Source organism: Trachypithecus francoisi, unplaced genomic scaffold (assembly GCF_009764315.1).
Source record: "Trachypithecus francoisi isolate TF-2019V2 unplaced genomic scaffold, Tfra_2.0 Lachesis_group8, whole genome shotgun sequence".
NCBI classification, from domain to species: Eukaryota; Metazoa; Chordata; class Mammalia; order Primates; family Cercopithecidae; genus Trachypithecus; species Trachypithecus francoisi.
This window is the reverse complement of record NW_022681473.1, coordinates 112,704,840-112,720,923: the sequence shown is the minus strand read 5'-3', so window position 1 is coordinate 112,720,923 and position 16,084 is coordinate 112,704,840. Positions and strand designations below refer to the sequence as shown.

The following is a 16,084-nucleotide window of genomic DNA, read 5'->3' as shown; positions in this document are numbered from 1 at the left end:
ATTAAGCTTCAGGAGCATGCAAAGCGGACCCCTTCCCAAGCTGTGTACCCGGGAGGGCTTCTCCCCACAGGCTCAGAGCAGCTCTTCTAGTTTAGAAGGGTCCTTGTTTGTCACGTGGAGAAGAGGAGGAGACTCTGAGCTACTCTGAACAGCAGAGGGATGGAGCTGGTAGCTTTCTGCTGGAGCTTGAGTGCTCCCAGCTAGGGGGTGTGTGTACCTCATCTGCTTCCTCTTCAGGGACAGGGGAGAGGAAGCTCAGGAGGGCTCCTCTCCCACACCACGGAATTCTTAACAAAAACACTTCTTGCCCATCTGGAAGAGATCTCTGTTGTTAGTGAGGGAGAGCTCGGCATAGTATGGGGTGCAGGTCTGTGTCCAAATTCTGCCATGTTTTTTCCTACCAAGGGTGGGGTCTCCTTTAGGTCTCAGTTTCTCTGCCCCTAAAATGGAGTGGCTGTGGAAATGGAGAGGTGCTCATTTCCACAGAGACTCCTACCTCAGTAAGTGGTGAAATGAAAAGGGGTGTGGACAGAAAGGGTCTGCGGCCTGGGGCTCACACTGATAGTGAGGCTCCGAGGTGGGGACCCCACTTGCCAGCTCTGGGGTATCAGGACACCTTCCAAAGTCAGCTTTCCTCCCTGAGCTCCAGTGCTGAGCCCTTCTCTGCAGAAGGCCCACACCAAGCCCAGCCCTTTTCCCAAGGCCTGACAGCTTCAGACTTTGGGGAGAAGAGGAAGGAAGGAGGGAGCAGGGATAGAGAGATTGCAGAATTGGGGCTGGAGGAGAGGAGGGAGGCCCACTTTTTTTTTTGTTTGTTTTGTTTTTTAACCTGCGGGGCCGGCCTCTCCCCTGTTTGCTCTGAGATACCAGTCTCGCTCCTGCCCAGCCCGGGCGGCTACCCTTGGGTGCTCCCTTCCCTCCCCGACACCCAGACCGACCTTGATCGCCCACCTGGCAGGAGCAGGACAGGACGGATGGACGCGGCCATGGCCGAGCTCCCGGGGCCCTTTCTCTGCGGGGCCCTGCTAGGCTTCCTGTGCCTGAGTGGTGAGGAGGGGCCAGGCATGACCACGGCGAGAACTGGGGGGCATAGGCCTGGCTTCCCGGGCTCCTTGGGACCCACTCTGTCCCCGCCCGGCCAGATGAGGCCGCCGTGGGCCTCAGGGGCCCTAAGGCGCCTGGGGTGAGGCCGGGGAGGGGGTGTCGAAGGCCCAGAGTGGGGAGGAAAGAGGCCCCCAGGCCGGCGGGCGAGTTCGGCCTCTCCGCGGCACAGGCCTGAACCACCCCCACCGAAGGGTTAGTGTTTTCCTTTCTCTGCTAAACACACACACCGTCTTACCTGGCCCGGTTCCGGCTCTTTTACCCACAGAGACCCGGCCCCTCCCGGAAACCTCAGGTTTTGGGAAGGGAGGGGTTGGATTGAGGGGAGAGCGTTGTGCTCTGGGGAGGGAGCCCCCAGCTTCCAATGTAGATGCCCCGGGGTGGGCCCGACCCTCCAGATCACTGGAATTGGGGTTGCTACCTCCCTCTGGTCCCCGGCCCCAGGGCTGGCCGTGGAGGTGAAGGTACCCACGGAGCCGCTGAGCACGCCCCTGGGGAAGACAGCCGAGCTGACCTGCACCTACAGCACGTCGGTGGGAGACAGCTTCGCCCTGGAGTGGAGCTTTGTGCAGCCTGGGAAGCCCATCTCTGAGTCCCATCCAGTGAGCTATGAGCAACTGCATGAAGCTGGGTTGGCCTGGAGGGACAGGAGCCCAGGAAGAGGGCATGGGGTCGGGAGGGGGCGTTTGGGGATCAGTATACTTGGATGAAAAGGTAAGTGGGCTCTCCCAAGATCTTTTCAGAGCTGCAGTCTGCCTGACCCTGTATCTTCCTTTCCTCTCCCATAGATCCTATTTCCAACTCCCCTGCTTTAGTGTATCCATTGACACTAAGGTGTTGTGACTGATACTAAGATAATATGCTGCCTCTCTGTTGGGGGGGTGGAGAGAGACCAATGGATCAGGTTCATTTAGCACTTAAAAGGGGGTGGTGTTTGGGAACAGAGAGACCTTTGAGGTTCCAGCTACAGGGTGTCAGCTCCCTGGCTGATGTAAGTCAGGGGCCTCTTATACCCACTTTGATGAGGAAGGACTGTAGAGTTGATGCCAGGCAGAAAAAGGCACATATGTGTGTCTTCTGCCTCTCCCCAGATCCTGTACTTCACCAATGGCCAACTATATCCAACTGGTTCTAAGTCAAAGCGGGTCAGCCTGCTTCAGAACCCCCCCACAGCGGGGGTGGCCACACTGAAACTGACTGACGTCCACCCGTCAGATACGGGAACCTACCTCTGCCAAGTCAACAACCCACCAGATTTCTACACCAATGGGTTGGGGCTAATCAACCTTACTGTGCTGGGTAAGCCAGGCTGGGGATCCACGAGCCACATACCCTTTCACACACTTGGGGGGTTTGCACTGGTCCTGCTAAATCTCTGGTTTCTGACTTTTGGCCCAAGCACACAACTGCACTGGGGGCCCCAAGCGAAAATACTCTCTCTTTCAGTCTTCTAATCCAGATGGTCATACTCCAATTCCACCCTCCACTGAGAGCATCTCCTCCATCAGAGCCTAATACCAGAGTGGGGGAGAGAAAGCCCTTCCCGTACGTGGGGATCTGAGTCTGCTCTCAGAAGCTCCAGCATGGGGGAGCCTCTCACTGGTAGCTGGATTCTGTCCCTCCCAAGGTCAGTGGCAGAGAAGGGGAGTGGCCATCAAAGGAACAACGGCCGATATTACTGAGCAGCAACTTTGTGCTCAGTGCTTCTGTCTCACCCCAAACTAGAGCCTGTTCAGAGATGAGCAACCACACAAACTATCAGAGGCTGGCAGTGTTTAGATGGAAAAGAGAAGGCCTAGGATGGGTATATGACTGCTGGATTCAACTATCTGAAGGGCTGTCATGTGGAGGAGAGATTTTAATTTCTCTTTGTGGGCCCAAAGGGCAGGAACTGAAACCAATGGGTGGATATTATGTTAACACACATTTTGGCTCAACATGAGGAAGAGTTTTCTCTAACAATCAGAATTTCCAATAGTGGAAATCTCTCAGTTCCTGGGGATGCAGTGGTGTGTGGACACAGGAGGACCACTGTTAGATAGGGGTATTGAAGTAGAGAATGTAGCACCTAATGAAGTTGGGAGTGGGGTTGGAAGATTGCTGAGGAACTTTCTGTTTTTTGCAGTTCCCCCCAGTAATCCCTTATGCAGTCAGAGTGGACGGACCTCTGTGGGAGGCTCTACTGCACTGAGATGCAGCTCTTCTGAGGGGGCTCCTAAGCCAGTGTACAACTGGGTGCGTCTTGGATCTTTTCCTACACCTTTTCCTGGCAGCATGGTTCAAGGTAAGGGCCCAGGGCATTAGGAAGAGGGGATGGGAGACCTGGGCAAATCTGCCTCTTCCTTGGCTTCCTGTATTATTCCCTCCTGCCTGTCTTCCTGCACAGTGTGTGGCTGGGTGATCCTGGGAGTATTTCTCAAGCTGAATATATTACTGATATCCTGGAAGAAAGTAGAGGGCAGGGAGCATTCTGTTGGTGCCCACCCATCTGCCTTGGGGAGATTTCTTTTAGGTTTCCTAAGGGTCATGGATCACTTCCAAACTTCCTAGAGAGGAAACTGAGGCCGAGTAGCACGGACTGTCTTGAATCTTTTAACCAGTTTCTTTGGAGGAGCCTGTTTCTCAGCTTCCTCTTCCTGGATTCAGTTGTTCTCTCCAGCCCCAGCAAACTCCTTTATCAATCCAGAAACGAATGACCCACCCCCAGATCACCTCCTGGTATGTGCTTTGCCTTCTCAGGCAAAGGTAAACAGTTTAGAAAAGCATTTGTGCCCGCTTAGAGCCACCCTACAGGATGCAGTTTCTAGCAATCAAGCCTTTTACCCCAAACCAGGAACCTGACATCAGCTAGTAAGCACCCCACCCTGACTCCATTGCCAGTTTCTGAATCCTTCATGAGTGTACAGTCCTCCTCCTCCCAAAAAGGCAGCTATGTAGGGTGGAAAGAACAGGTAAGTTGTAGCAGCTTTGGAATTCCTCTCTGGGTCTCCTCAGATACACTACTTCCTTTTTCTGAACTGGTTTCCCCACCAATAAAAAAATATGAGTTCCTCCCTGACAGGATTGTTGTAAGGATGAAATGAAATGTGCTGTCCTCATAGAGGTGCTCACTGAGTTGAATGGGCCGTGGAACACTTCCTCTTCATCCTCTAGATGAGGTGTCTGGCCAGCTCATTCTCACCAACCTCTCCCTGACCTCCTCGGGCACCTACCGCTGTGTGGCCACCAACCAGATGGGCAGTGCATCCTGTGAGCTGACCCTCTCTGTGACCGGTAGGGATGCTGGGTGGAGGCCAGGCCAGCAGCCTTGTGTTGGGGAAACTGTTGGCTGGTGGGCCGAGGAAAGCCTGCAACTCTGAAGGTCCTGTATCTCCTTAGAACCCTCCCAAGGCCGAGTGGCCGGAGCTCTGATTGGGGTGCTCCTGGTCATGCTGCTGCTGTCAGTTGCTGCGTTCTGTCTGATCAGGTTCCACAAAGAGAGGGGAAAGAAGCCCAAGGAGACATATGGGGGTAGTGACCTTCGGTGAGCAGGAGGGCTGGGGGATGGTGCAAGGAGGGAGGAAGGGGCTTGGGTTAAAAGCAGGTGCCTGCAGTCCTCAAACTCCAACATCGTTCAGTGTGTTTAGGGGTAGGAGGTGTTGTTCGGCCCTGGGATTTGCTGGTGGCAGCAGTATAACCTGTGTATTTGAGGGTGCAGGCAAGCAGCACAGGGTGGAGTGGCTGGTAAAAGCTGTGGCAGGGAAGCTCAGTTTGCAGGACTGCCCTGCCCCTCCTCATATTTAACCAAGTTTACTTTTCTGTTCTGAACCACCTGGGAGTAGTAGTGGCTTGTAGATGCCGGGAGCTGAATTTGTCCTGAGCAGTCAGCTGAGTTCAGTTCTTCTGTGGAGGAAATCAGGAAAGGGGAGGAGAAGCTGCCTCTGTCATCCACTTTAGCTGCCCGTCAGGGTCTAGGATAGAGATCAGAGCAATGTTTCTCCAGGTGGAGTCCTCAGATTACCTGGACAGAAATCACCGGGAACTAGTTACACATTCGGATTCAGGCCACTCCTAGCCTTCCTAGAGCTGTGTGTTAGGGAGTGATGAGGCCCAGAAACTTCATTTTAACCAAAGTTCCGCAGATGATTCTCAAGCACAGTGAAATCTAAAAGTCCCCAGGTTAGAGGATGGCCCTCCTCTGCAGGAGGCTTCTGCTCTTCACCAAGAACTTGTCTATACCCATCAGGGAGGATGCCATCGCTCCTGGGATCTCTGAGCACACTTCTATGAGGGCTGATTCTAGCAAGGGGTTCCTGGAAAGACCCTCGTCTGCCAGCACCGTGACAACCACCAAGTCCAAGCTCCCTATGATTGTGTGACTTCTCCCGATCCCTGGGAGGGCGGTGAGGGGGAATATCAATAATTAAAGCCTATGGTACCATACTGTCTCCTTCTTTCTGCTGGTATGGCGAATTCCTCTAGGCGGCTCAAAGAGTATTAACAGTAAGAGAAGGAATGGGCTTGAAGTCCGAGAAAAGGTAGGCAGGAAGTTTGGTTGGGTCAAAGGGGTAGGTTTCAACCTAGGTGCCTCTCCACTTCCCCCCACCAGCTCCCAATTTTTGGTTTGGCCCAAGGAGACCTGTAAAAGTTCCACGCGGAGGCCTTGTGCACCCAAACTCCCTCCCCCGGCACCCTCTGAACACTTGGACATTCCTCTTTATTGTTCACATTCCAACCAGCACAGTCACATGCACACACGGAGATTAAAAACCTTTCGGCCACAGCCCCAGGAGCCCGGCGGTGGGGGGGGGGGGGGGGTGGCGGGGGGCGGGGCCGACAGGGGCGGGGCGGGGCCGTGGAAGACTCCTCCTACCGAGCCTCCCAGGCGCTCGGCGTTTGCATAAACAAGAGAGCTGGAGAGGCTGCCCTCAACAGTGCGCTGGGGAAAGGGGAGGGAACGTGACAGGCAGGTGTGGGATAGGGACTTCTCTTCCGGTCAGAGCAAGGGGCGTCCGAAACCATAAAAACACTTTCCCTTCATCTCACCCCAGATCCAAAGTCCTGAGGCTAGGCTGGGGCGGGAGTGGCATGGAGATGTAGGGCGCCCCTTTTAGCTGCGCACAGAACGAAAGAACTTGTTTTTTCTTTAAGTGAGTGTACTTGGGTGACGCTTAGGGCGCCCTCCGCAGTGCGCGCAGGAAAGCGCACTGAGGCTGCGGAGGCAGAGCTGCATGCTGGGTGCGGGGAGAGGTGGGCGAGAAGCAAAAGAAGGAAGATTTGGGAACGCATGGTTTAGGGTGGGGTGGAGTGGAAGGGCAAATGGGGACCATACTAGACTGCAGAACTAACTAAAAGGGCACGGACTCAGCGACTCCGCGACGGAGCCTGCCTGGGTGAGGGAGTCTCTGGGACGCAGGGGGCTCCTGTAGCTGGCAGGTTGCTGGGCAGGAGGGGGTCACAAACACGGCAGGGAAGTCTCGTCGCTGCGAAGGGAACGCGGCATCCATCTCTCCTCGAGAACTGAGGAGAGAAAAGGTCTGAGAACCTGCCCTCTCCCGCCACTTCCTCTTCCGCCTCCTTTTCCCCTTTCAGTACCAGGATTCTTTGGGCGGGGAGTGCCAGGGGGCCTCAGTCACCCAGAACCCCCCACCCCGAGTCAAAGCGCTGAAATGAGCCCCGCGGCAGGTACGTGTGCGAGCCGCGTTGTATTTCGGCCCCTCGGCCGGGCTTGTGCAGCCAAATGGGGTTTTGCATATGTATGTCCCCGTCGCAGCCTCAGGGGTCTGGATGTATCAGAAAACCTGCAGGGGCAGGGTGCATTTTCCCCGGCTGGGAGGGCTGAGGACGGGCAGAGGAAAGGGCTTGGGATTCGATCCTTTTCTCCTACTCATGTGTCCCACCCCGCCGCCTAGGGGCCGTGTTCATTACCTTTGAAAATGCTCAGTTCTTCTTCGGTCCAGGGCGGGGCAGAAAGGAGGATACAGAGGGAGAAACAGGTGAGCTCCTGGAATCCGCCCAACCCTCAGCCTCTAACCACCCACCCACCTCCCATCTCGGATTTCTATCCCCCAACCCTTGGCTCCCTCCACGCCTCCTGCACCCCCAGCCCGCCCTTATTCTCCCCCTGCTCCTTCTGGGGAGGGCTGGGAAGGGCAGCTGTCAGCCTGCCGGCGCGCCGCCCGCCTCACCTGGCCTAGTCTCCGCTGGGGCCGCCGCCCGCGCCTCCCCGGGCCACCCCAGCTCCGCCAGGCCCCCCAGGGCCCGGGCCCTTCCGGCCGCGCTCTCCGCTCTTTATCTTCTTCCGAGCCATGTGGCCCCGAAAACTCGCCTGGATTTTGGCGGCGGCCGCGTTGGCGCCGGGATCGTCCAGCGGGATGTCTAGAATGTCGTCGTCCGGCTTGGAGCAGGCGTTCTCCTGGGGGCGGAGCAGGAGGGTTCTTGTGGGGTCACTGTGTCTTGATCCGCGGGAGTGGGGTAGGAAGAGCCCTGAGGGACTGGGACTATGGCGATACGGGGGTGGGAGGTGCAGAGAGGGGTGTCGAGCCTGGAGCAGGGCTATGGCAGGGACACGCATTGGGGCATGGGCAGCGACAGGCGAAGAAGGTTCAGAGCCAGGTGGACAGTTGTGTCTTAATTCAGGAAAGAGAAGTGCAGGCAGGACTGGGTGCGGAAGAGCCAGGCCCATCACCAGCACCGAGTTAGGGGTCTGCAGAGCTGATTGGAGAGTGGTTTGGAGGAGCAAGGAAAACAGCGGCAGGCACTCCTGGAGTGGCCGCCTGTCCCCCTGCTCTCAGAGGGTAACTCCAGCTCAGAAGGACCCAGTCTGAGTCCAGGGTTTTCCATGGAGAGGGTGGAGAAGCCTCAGTCCGCCAGCCCTCTCCCCAGTAGAAATGCAGGAATCTCACAGCTGGAATTAGGGAGAAGTTGGGGATACTAGTCAGTGAGTCAGCCTCCCCCGACCTAAGACTAGAGGCCCAGAGATTGTTTTCCTATTGACTCTTGATTTTCCACTGCCCAAGGATGAACTCAGACACAGGAGATAGGAGATGATTTGGATGAAGTGATAGAGAAAAGTCTTCACTCCAAGAAAAAAAAAAAAGAAAGAAAGAAAAGAAAAGGAAAGGAAAGGAAAAGACCAGCAGGAGCAAGAAGCCCTTCCCAGGGTGTGCTTCTGACGAAGAAAGGAATTATGGTGGTAACTACCACTTAAGCACTTATCTTGTTCCAGGTGCAGTAACAGTGTTTTACAGGCATTATTTTATTTAGTCCCTCAAAATAAAGCTATTACGTACCTTTTTATGATTACCCCTAATAAAACTAATGATTAGACTGTTTAAAAACCTACCTGGGTCATACAGACAGTTACCAGTGGACCCAAGATTCAAACCTTTGTATTTCAGAGTCCAGAATATATTTTTACCCCTACTTTTTAGGACAAGCAAATGCAGCCCAGTCAACCAACCAAGGTCTACCATTTGCTATAGGTGTGTGGCCTTCGGCAAGTTATCTCATCGTTTCCTATCTCAGCTCCTTCCTCTAAAATATCAGGATAATATTATCCACCTCTATGGGTTGTGGGGAAGAATAAACAGCATGATATGCATAAAGTGTCTTGCACAACCTAGCTGCTCAATAAATGGTAGCTCTTATGATTGTCTTAAAGATAACATTAAGTTAATGTGAAATCGTTGTTTTTGCAGGCCAAAAGTGGTCATATAATAACAATTTCATATGGTTCAACCTACTAATAATTAGGCCCACCTCTATGCTTCAAACTAGGTTTCTGTTTCTCTGAGAGCCTGCCCTGGCTGAAAGTAGAAGGGGTTGGGGGATTGATGGTATAGATTGCAGAAGAAAGGCTACGGAATGGAGAAGAATTCAGCCTCTGAGCCCCTTTGTTGCTTAACATTACTTGCAGTATTAGCGTGGGTCAGGATGGGGATGGTTACTATGACGTTGGAAGGACATTTCTTCTTTGATCTGGCTCTCTGGCTTCTAGGAATTTGCCTCCTCCTTCTTCTTCTTCTTTTTTTCATGAAGTCTTCCACTGCTTTGACTATCTTTTTCTTCTAGGACACGAGATGACCAAGGTTTCACATAATAATGGTAATTCAGTTCTGCACATTTGCTCTCCCTGCCATTATCCATCCAGTTCATAGAAGTGGACAGGATATGAGCAAGGCTTCAGTGATCACTGTCCTAGCCAGATTCTGCCCCAGGGGCACAAGATTAAACTCCAGATGCCCAAGCCCCGGCTTAAAAATGGCTCCCCTCGCCATGTTTCCCCAGGTTAGCCTCATTTCCTGGGCTTCACATTCTTCCATTTGTGCTCAAGATGCCCACAGTCGATTTAAACACAGGTAAAAGGAGTTACATTTTGGTAGAAGAGCCAAAAAAACAAAAGTTACAAAAAGGCAGGTATGGTTGTGGAGGGGCCCAACACAGGTCTAGAGTGCTCAGATAAGACTCCTTTGGAATGTTTTATTCTTAGAGCTCAAGTCTTTCTTGGGATATCCTCAGGGAACAGTAAGGCTTCTTCTCAAAAGAGGGTGACAACCATAAAAAAGCATTCCTGACCTACCTCTCCTCCTTGGCCTCGCAGCTGTGGAGGAGTGGGAAGGTTGAGTGGAGGAAGGGATATCTGTCTCCAACCACGCTAGACCCGACCTGCTGTCACCACCCGCCCCAGCTGGATCCAGAATGGAAACCTGGAACAGCAGGCAAAGCCACCCCCGACACTCCATGTTCCGCCCCAGAAGCAGCTCCCTCTCCTTCAGCTGAAGTTTCAGGACAGAGCTGCCAGGTTGGCAGTCCACAGGTGGAAGAGGAAGGGGATTAAAAGGACCTGGGAAGAGGTTCATTGGTCATGGTGTCTGGCTGGTGCCTTTCAAAGCTACGGTTGTTGGTGTGTGCCTGAGAGTTCCGTAGGAACTAGGGACTTCTGGGAGGGAGGAGGAGATGGAAGGGGCCCTGGTCAGCAAAGCAGGAGCCAAGGCTTCTAGTCCCAACTGGGCACATTTCTGAGAGTCTCATTTTCTTCAGCCACAACTAATGAATAAAGTCTCCTTCAGCTCCCAAATCCGAATAGCTTTAAGGATTTCCCCTGCTTGCTGCTTGTTGTATGTCAGGCCCTGTACTAAGTGCTTTGCACATATTACCTCATTTAATCCCCATTTTGAGAAGTCAGGAAACAGCCTCTGAGACATTTTGTAACTTACCTAAGGTCACTCAGTTGACAAATAGTGAAGTGATCGATTCAGTAGCCTCTGCTGCTAGCCATTGCCTCAGGGCAGGTAATTATTTCTATGAATTCAGCAGGGCCAAGCCAACTAGACTAAGCAAAAGAAATGAGTAGGATCAAAAAAAAAATGTTTAGCTCATGTGCTTTTTCATGCGCAGTGAATGCAGGGAAAGTCATATATATATGGCTATGTAAATCAGCAACTGCAATATTTGAATCAACAGGAATAAAAAACCATTCCTCTGTCTCTTAAAAAAAATAGGCAGATCTGTTTTCTTCTTCCTCATTTCTATTTGAGCCTCTGTACCAAGGAGAAATGAGAATAAGGCAGGACTAGATTCTTCCCAAACACCAGGTGATGCGGTCAGTGAGGAGAGCTCCAGAATCAAAGAGGAAGAGGGACCTGCCTCTAGACCCCAGGAGGTGTGCTGTTCTTCCTACACATCTCAGCTCCCTCCCAGCACTGAGTTCCGCCCTCCACAGAAAGGGGAAGAAAATGCCCCCCCCCAAGCCCTGCCCTTCCCCAACCCTCCATCCATCACCCTTTCTTCTTCTTCCTGTCCTCCTGCACAGTCTGATATTGGTGCTCTCTCTTGCTCAGCCCTAAGCCCTGCAGATCTCTAGGACAGGGCATGACTTGGGAAGGCTCCTTTGTACAGGGTGCACTGGAGGAGGTGCCCCAGGCCCTGGGCCATGGAGATAATTGTGTATCTGCTTCTTCTTTATCTTTTGGGTGGGTAGCCTTTCCTTTTTTAAGGGACACTGACTCGAACCATGTCTACTAATCCTTCAGTATGGTTCCCTGGGCACTCAAGAGCAATAGTTCCAGGAAGGGACCCCCACATCCTACTCTAATTACTACTGCAGACACAGAGGAGACCAATTCCATTCCTTCCCTGGCCTCTTGGATTCTTTGTTTACTCACCTCTTTCCAGTGACCATGTCTCCCACTTCCCCTTTCCCAGCAACACTCCCCTCTCATCCTCACCTCTCCCCTCCCCCCAGCTCATTTCCCAGAACCCACCATCCATTTATCTTCTCTACTTTACACAACACTGCTGGGAGGAGGGGCTCTTCCTCAGTGGAGCCCAGGAACCTCCATGAGGAGCCCATTTCTCCCTTCACAACCCAAAAATTGCTTCCTGTAGAATAACAAGCAGAGGGAAAAGGCTGGAAGGAGATATGTTATCGGGGTGTTCTTCAGGGGGTGGGACGGTAGGTGACTGACATACTTCTGTTTCATACTTTTCTCTAGTTTTTACGTTTTCTGTTATGAGCAGGTTACTTTTATAATCAATTAAATGTTCAGAGGAGAGGTTAAAGCACAGCTCTTCGAAGACAGGGCTATGTTTGAATCCTGCCTCCACACTTAGGAGTCATGCTTCCTTGGAAAAATCTAACTTTCTAAACCTCAGTTGGCATATCTGTGAAATAATACCCACCTCATAGCGTTGTTGCGATGATTAAATATAAAGTGCTGACTACAGGGCAGGCGTCCACAAACTGGCAACTATTATTGAAACTGATAGGAGTTAAAATCGCAGCAACCACCACTTGCCCCTAAGTTTTCTCTGCCTCTTTGTACCCGGACATGGGAAAGTCTCATTTATTATAGTACTGGGCTATCCTTTCCTTCCAAAGCTCACTTTTTTTCCCTTTACTGTGCCATAAGGTGGCAAAGTCAGTAACCTCGTGTATTATTAGCTGGTTGGCTGAATGACTGAAAATACAAGGACTTTGGAATAGTCTTTCTCCGAGTGCAGAGGCAAAAAAGAAATACGCAAACAAATAAATTTCATATACGTATGATCACTGTACTCTTCCAGTGAGGCAGGAGCCAGGGCCTGTGCCAGGCGCTTTCATACCGAGTCACCTTAACAGCAACCCTCTCGGGCGCTGGGCACTCGCAGTACCCCGGTTTCCGCGTGGGCGCTGACAAATTGCAGACACTTCCTTCCCTCGCCAGCAGGGCTCTCTCGCGGTCACTTCACCCAGCCCCTTCCGAGCGAGAAGGCCTTGGGGGCCGGGACAACCCCTCCCTAGAACCACCCTGACTAGGCTCTTTGCAGCAAGCATCACTAACCAATATGGACCAGCCTGCGCTGCACAGGGAGCTTAGGCGATCGTTGGAGGGTCATGAGAATCAGCCTGTCCGCCCACCGACGGCGGCAGGGGATGGGGAACGGGTTGGGGGCCAAATGACAGGAGAAAGGAGTCGCCGCAGTGTCTCCAGGCGATGGTTTCCGGCGTTCCACTGGGGAGGAAGTTCCTCCTGTCACCCAACCTGCAGTTCCCCTGTTGCAGAGCCCTGCCGAGCTCCCAGTCCAGCCTAGGCTGCCTGGCGGATGGGCGCTCAGACGCCCCCGCGAGTTGAGGAGCATTTTTCCTACGGCTTCCAAGTCGGGCGGGCGCCTTCCACCATCCACCACCCACGTCTCGGCAAGGACCCCTTTTCTTTTTGCTCCTAGGTCTTTCGCATCCACTTCCATTCCTCACTCGCCCTTCAGGGCTTTCTCAGGCGCCTCTCGCAGCAGACCCCGCCAAGTGCCCCTCCCCCGGGCCCTCTAACTTACGGTGCAGCAGTCCATGCTGGTGTCTGGGGTCCTCGGCGGGGACGAAGGCTGGCGCAGGGCGGGGGTGGGGTCTGTGTGGTGCCGGGTGGGGGCTCTGGGGCAGTCGGCCGCCAGCCGACCCGCGCCGAACCTGCAGCTCAGCTCTCGGGTCCGGTCTCCCGCGCTCGGCTCCGCTCGCGAATGTAACCTGAGCCCCGCGGCCGGGAAGCCAATCAGGAGCAGCCTCCGGCAGGGTGGGCGGGGAAAAGTGGAGGGAGGACCACGCCCTCTCGCGGCTGTCTCCGCCGCGCTCCCGCTCCTGCCCCAGCCCCTCCGCCTACACGCTTGTATCCAAGCCTCCTACACACTCCATCCTCCCGGGCGCAATCCCCTGGCTTGCTAGGCGGCAGACTGCCAGGCAGATGTACGCCGGAGTAGGCAGAAGCAGGACCCCGACACCCCGAGCACAAACACCCACATCTGGGTACAGCACCCCCTCCCGCTTATAGAAAACCACGCACCCCTCACCCACCCCACCACACTTCCACAACCTAGCAGGAGTCCCAAATATGGCTCCCTCTAACTTCACTCCCCCTCAGTCCGCAAAGAAAGGCTCCCTAAGACGTGCGGTAAAAAGGTCTCATCATCACTCCTGCTACAGACGGAGAAACCTGTTGGTACAACCTGGCGATGGGCATGCGTCCACACAAAGGCTCACAAGCCCCACATGTCCACATATGATTTTCCCAGGCCTTCTTCCAACATACAGACACTGCAGACACAACCTGCAAAAATAACTACGCAGCCCTTCAGTTTCAGGTAAATGTGAACACCCTGTTGTGGGCGCCCGCGCGCTCACGCACACACACGGACAGTCACCCAACTCAAGCTGTCAGCATGACATATCTATTATTGATCTGTCTATATGAGCTGCAGCAAACAAAATCATATATGCACAACACCTATTTTTTATGCATTTATATATGGGAACCGACTTGGAAGAAGTATCCTCCTCCCTTTCATACCAGACTCGGCCTAACCTTTTGATCTACTGCCTCAGAATAAGACAAAAGCTGGCCATACTCGCCCTTGCTCCTGGGAAGAAGAAAAATACCCTAAACCCAAGTATAGAGAATTCGAAGTAATTGGCTCTTGGGTCCAAGATGAGGCAGGATGTGGGCTTCGTGAGAGGCTGGGAAGGGGAGCTATGGAAAGAGCATCTGGGAGGGACAGCCTGCCACTGTTGTGGTCGTCAGCCTCCCCCAACTCGGCAGGGTACAAGAGCTGGCAGTGTGGCTTGTTATGTGGGTAGGGTAGGCCTTCTCTGAGAAAACTAGAAAGTCTTTCTCAGCTAAGGTCCCAGGGAAGGGAAGGAGGAAAGGATGGCTGCTGCTGGGAGCAAAGGTGGGAAATGCCCTGTGGCTTCGGGTGGGACAGCAGATCCTGAGACAGGTCTACTGTGCATCCCCAGCCCCTGGCCATGACCAGGAACCACATGGCAGTGACATGCTTCCTTCCCACCTAGATGTTTGGGCCCGAGGCTCTGCTTGCCAAGGGAAAAATGAGTGGGAGGGAAATGCCTGTGTCCATTCAGGGTGGGGATAAGTTTAGCCAGCTTGCGGTCCCAGGCTGAGCTGGATGCTAGCCGGGATTCCAGGGCTTGGGGTGTAGGGGTGTCTCTCCCAGCATGTTTGGGACCCACCCACTTTTGTAATGAAAAATCTGTTCCCCAATCTGTCTCTGGCACATCCTCCATCTCCCCACCTCCACCAAATAGCCAGATGTCCTGGGAACTCAGGCCCTTGCCTAAATGATGGGCACATCTGTGACCTTAGGTTGTGCCAATTCCTGCTGGACTTCAACTCCAGAATCCAGAGAGGAGAGGAAAGGGGGAAATTAGGGGACAGAGTGGATACCAGGCCTAGACTCTGTGCTTTTCTCTTCCCAAATTAGAGCTGAGGAATTCGGGATTTGGTGAGTTTGCAGTAAAGTCTCCCAAGTTGCTAGGCAACATCCCTCTGCAGACTGCACTGCCTCTGGGCCCTTCCTCCTGCTGGTCAGAACTGAAGGGGGGGTATCTTTACAACACCCCCCCCCACCAACTCCCACACAGGCAACACAGCCCTTCCCTCTTCCTGAAGGACACCTTTGTGTGGGGTGAGGGTGTCTCTGAACACTGGAGGGCCCATAGGAGAACAAATACGGCAACTGTCAGTTCCATCCGCAAAGCAACCATTTCAGCAACAGCCCACTCAGGGCGCCTACGCAGAACTGGCCACAGTGCTGGCCCTGGGGGATGGGAAGAAGGCTCTGAGGTGAAGAAAAGACAGAGAGGAAGGCAGAGCCTGAGATGAGAAGACAGATACTCACAAACTCGGATACCAGGAGCAGCAACACATATGGCCTCATAGAAATTACACACACACACAGACCCACAGATGCAGACACACACACTGCCCACACACCCAGAGACACACACCCTGCACGCGTTGTCACCCACTGACATCCAAAGACATGCTCAGCGTGGGCCCCTTAACCACTGTGGGGCCGGGGCATCCACTAGCCCTAGTGAAAAGTCCTCCTCTGAGCCTCTAGGTGGCTGGGGTTTGTCAGCAAGGTGGACTGGTAGGACTCAGCCTGTGATACTCAAATAGATGAGCTAGGAGAAAGGACAGATGCAGTAAGGGATGGCTGGGTCTGCCTCTGCAGGCTCTGGTCTTTGGCAGAATGATGCCAAGTTATACTCCCCATGGTAACCTGCCTGGCTTAGGGCCTGGGTGCCACTGGTCAACATTTGGAGTATGACCTACTGGCCAGATGGGCTTCGACTCGTAGTTGTTCTTGATTTTTCGAATTTTAAAGCTTCTCATCTACAGTGTGCAGCCCCCATAGCTACTGAAGGAGAACTGCTGGCCTAGATGAGCTCTGGAAGGGAAGGGTCAGGTTAGAGAGGCAGCTGGGGCATGTTGTTGGGTGCCATGGGATGGAACCAGCAGGAAGCATGGAGGTGAGAGGGGTAGGTGAGGGATAGACGAAAGAGAGGATAAAAGGTGGATTAGCGGGAAGCTCCTGTGGTCCAATACAGATTCTTCCTGGGACAGATGGAAGGAGATTTGGAGAGGGTTGGTCCTAGTGAGCAGGGAGAAAAGCCAAGGCATGTGACAATCTATTTGCCAATAACTTGTGGCTTCCCCTTCTCGGAGTGGGCACC

The 16,084-nt window shown here is 53.5% G+C and overlaps 2 protein-coding genes across 6 annotated transcripts; one reads left to right on the top strand and one right to left on the bottom strand.

Annotated features, from left to right (window-relative positions):
- Positions 1-102: 102 nt before the first annotated feature.
- Positions 103-5,523, top strand: VSIG2 (V-set and immunoglobulin domain containing 2). Its single transcript, XM_033206683.1, has 7 exons — positions 103-1,047; positions 1,546-1,703; positions 2,193-2,400; positions 3,227-3,385; positions 4,255-4,374; positions 4,480-4,624; positions 5,327-5,523. The coding sequence occupies exons 1-7, from the start codon at positions 513-515 to the stop codon at positions 5,457-5,459; spliced, it is 1,458 nt and encodes a 485-aa protein (XP_033062574.1). The 5' UTR covers positions 103-512; the 3' UTR covers positions 5,460-5,523.
- A 253-nt stretch (positions 5,524-5,776) lies between these two features.
- Positions 5,777-13,082, bottom strand: NRGN (neurogranin). 5 transcript variants are annotated; one of them, XR_004436078.1, is made up of 5 exons: positions 12,895-13,070; positions 7,269-7,495; positions 7,009-7,029; positions 6,770-6,918; positions 5,777-6,600 (listed from the first exon to the last, which is right to left on the bottom strand). XR_004436078.1 is itself a non-coding variant. In XM_033206686.1 (4 exons), exons 1-2 carry the CDS (start codon positions 12,907-12,909, stop codon positions 7,274-7,276), a joined length of 237 nt encoding a protein of 78 aa, XP_033062577.1. In that variant the 5' UTR covers positions 12,910-13,082; the 3' UTR covers positions 5,777-6,600; positions 7,009-7,026; positions 7,269-7,273. The 5 variants fall into 5 exon arrangements, 3 of the variants coding, with proteins under 3 accessions (XP_033062577.1, XP_033062579.1, XP_033062578.1); XR_004436079.1 differs by having other exon boundaries at positions 7,009-7,026; positions 12,895-13,055; XM_033206686.1 differs by lacking the exon at positions 6,770-6,918 and having other exon boundaries at positions 7,009-7,026; positions 12,895-13,082.
- Positions 13,083-16,084: the final 3,002 nt, after the last annotated feature.

Coding starts and splice junctions, on each gene's coding strand:
- VSIG2 (XM_033206683.1), top strand. CDS start 513: ATGAAAAGGGGTGTGGACAGAAAGGGTCTGCGGCCTGGGGCTCACACT. Junction 1,704..2,192: donor CCATCTCTGAGTCCCATCCA/GTGAGCTATGAG, acceptor GCCTCTCCCCAG/ATCCTGTACTTCACCAATGG. Junction 2,401..3,226: donor AATCAACCTTACTGTGCTGG/GTAAGCCAGGCT, acceptor TGTTTTTTGCAG/TTCCCCCCAGTAATCCCTTA.